Here is a 2,922-nt window from a genome sequence, read left to right as displayed (position 1 = left end):
CTACAGAAAAAAGGGGGGGGGGGGTGAATCAAATTTTGCATGATAAAATTGTGATTTAAAATGTAATTTATAATTATTTTTTATTAAATTTTTAAAAATTAAAATGTCTATTTAATTTGTATTTAAAAAATAAATAATTTAAATAATATAATAATAATTTAACATTTTGTAAATATAATTGTACAAAAATTTTTATATAATTTTATTTAAAAAATAAAATATAATATTTATGGCAGTCTAAATTGCTGCACTGTCAAACGCTAAACCATCAAACTTTTATTTTGACATAAACCGCACGTATAAATGAACACAGTGCCACGCTTCGCTCAGAAACACGCAGCACATATATTTATTCAACTAAATTGCAGTTGTAAAAATGTGCTGGTTTGAGCTATGAAATTTGATACAGCAATGAAGAGCCCTTGATTCATCTCTGCTGTGTTGTTGTGTTTCGGTCCTCCAGCGTTTGAGCTTCAGCTTTTCTCCTCTGTCTCTCACCTGCTCAGGTTTTTATTAAGTTGGGAGTGTGTGATGAAAATGAATGCTCTTGTCTTGTAACATGGAGTGCTCACATGGCTAATTTCTCTTTTCTCAGCAGGAGAAGCTTTTAACAGTCTGATCTCCTGCACTGGGCGATGTCTTGTCTTTCTGAACGAGCCTCGTGCATCCAGGCGTGTCGTATAATAATCATATATCAGCGCTGATAATTACGTGCTGCTGTCTGGAAGTGTGTGCTTATCCTTTCACGTCTCACACTGTCCTTCCTCAAAATTGATCTGAAACTCTATTGTTTTATTGCATTTATTTTAAAATTAATTCCTAAATGTATTTAAAAATGATAAAAATAGTTTTATTAAAACAAACAAATGAAATGATGATAATAATTCAAATAAACTTAATGTTTTTTTTTTAAATAGGTTCTTGGTGTTTCAGTTTTTCCAATTAATTTGTATTTTTTAATCTGTGAACATTAAAATAAAATAGATGTATTATTTTAAAGAATGATAGAATGAGCAACAGGGTTGCCAGATTTAAACTGTAACTAGGACTAGTTAGTTTGGGACCAAATGTAGTTTATTTATTGTTCAGCATATATATATTTCAGAAAAATAAAGAAATATATATTTTGTCTTTTTTACATTTTGCCACTTATTTTTACTTACATTTTTGGTAACTGTTTTAAAAGAAAAAAATTCTGATAAAAAACCCCCAAAACAAAATGGGTTTTCTGTGCCTGCTTTTAGGGCTGTATAATTTGTCCAAACTATTTTTTTTGTAAAAATACATATTGTTTCCCATTTTACCACTTATTTTTACTTGCTTTGCTGTCAGCGTTTCCCTAAAAGAAGACTCCCATTGAAGAAAAAGACTGGAACTTATACTTATATAGAAGTATTTGCTCTCTGAGTTTGTTTTTTAAGCTTTTTTGGTTTTAAATATGTGAACTATATGATATATTTGTAGTTATTGTATTAAATGCCTCTAGTTTTGGTTTAGTGCAGCAGTTTTCTTGTGTCTCTGCTTCATTAGTCCTTTAGCAGTAAGACCTCCCCAAAGTCATTTCAATCCCTGTTCCGTATGTTTTTCCATTAATAATTCATCTCCAAAGTGATTAATATTTTACCCCTACATGCTGAAGCTCGCAGCAGACAATAGATATTAATTAATAAGGCTGTGTTGGCAAGCCAATATATCGATCGCTTGCCTTTCCTCTCTTGTTTCTCATTTCCATGTGCTGATAATGAGTCACTTTGCTTCATTAGTTCATATTCCTGGTGTTATTATGAACCGTTTATCACTGTGGTATTTTTTTAAAATAAATAAATACTTTTATTCATCAAGGATGCATTAAATCGATCAAAAGTGACAGTAAAGACATTTAGAATGTTACAAAATATTTCTATTTCAAATAAATGCTGTTCTTTTGAACTTTCAATTCATCTGTGAATCCTGAAAAATAAAATGTATCACAGTTTCAACATTGTATCAACATTGATAATAATCAGAAATGTTTCTTGAGCAGCAAATCAGCATATTAGAATGATTTCTGAAGATCATGTGACACTGAAGACTGGAGTAATGATGCTGAAAATACAGCTTTGATCGCAGGAATAAATTACAGTTTAACAGATATTCACATAGAAAACAGATATTTTAAATTGTAATATTTCACATTTTTACAGTATTTTTGATCAAATAAATGCAGCTTTGATGAGCACAAGAGACTTCTTTCAGAAACAATAAAACCCCAAACTTTTTAAATAGTACTGTATCTATAAAATATATACAGTTATGCTTTTATTGCAGTGTTTCTGGGCATGGGATTGGTAAATGCAGATGTACTGTGAGCATTGTCAGGCATTGGTGTTTATTTGTATTCTTCACACTATCATGTGTTCGCTCTCTCTGTTCTGAGGCTCAGAGTTGTGCCAGTCGTCCTCCTGTTTTATGGCTTCTGCTCTAGTTCTGTGTTTGTGAAGCAGCTCCTGAAGGCATGAGATCTGTCCCCTCCAGAGCTGCGGCTGCGCATCGATCCGTATCTGTGTGTAATGCAGTAAAGCAGAAGGAGCCGGTGGCACCGAGAGGAGCTGAGTGATAAATGACTCTCGCTGTCAGTCTGGTTTTTAGCCGTGTGTTAGCAGATGCTTTCGTCTAAATCCACTTCCAGTCAGTCCACATCAGAGCTTCTCGAAATAGGGCACTGTAAGGTCAAACTGAGTATGTCTGGTTTGTCTGATAGCACTGGTTGTCTGGACTTGTGCACATGATGGTTCATAATTGGCTTTAAAGTCAATCACAGTATGTGTTGCATTTTAAAAGATACGTCATGTCTCATTGCTGATCATCTCTGCAGATGTTGCTTAAATAAGCAGCGTTCTACACATCTCTTGAAATGCATCTCTTTATTTTTATATATATATA

At 32.9% G+C, this 2,922-nt stretch overlaps 1 protein-coding gene across 2 annotated transcripts in view; it reads left to right on the top strand.

Moving 5' to 3' along the window:
- The window catches only part of LOC107704582 (F-box/LRR-repeat protein 17-like), a 105,680-nt gene that overhangs the window by 66,534 nt on the left and 36,224 nt on the right, over positions 1 to 2,922 (top strand). The window contains exon 6 of one of the 2 annotated variants that reach the window (XM_016507542.1): positions 2,484 to 2,509. The exons of the other annotated variant lie outside the window; for it this stretch is intronic. Within the exon in view, the coding sequence (XP_016363028.1) occupies positions 2,484 to 2,498 (15 nt within the window). The 3' untranslated portion in view covers positions 2,499 to 2,509. Of the gene's footprint in view, positions 1 to 2,483; positions 2,510 to 2,922 lie in introns of those variants that run through there. 2 annotated transcript variants of the gene reach the window in all.

Source organism: Sinocyclocheilus anshuiensis, unplaced genomic scaffold, assembly GCF_001515605.1.
Source record: "Sinocyclocheilus anshuiensis isolate Anshui unplaced genomic scaffold, SAMN03320099.WGS_v1.1 scaffold1614, whole genome shotgun sequence".
NCBI lineage: Eukaryota > Metazoa > Chordata > Actinopteri > Cypriniformes > Cyprinidae > Sinocyclocheilus > Sinocyclocheilus anshuiensis.
The sequence above is the reverse complement of the archived record's forward strand: the minus strand, read 5'-3'. Positions and strand labels throughout refer to the sequence as shown.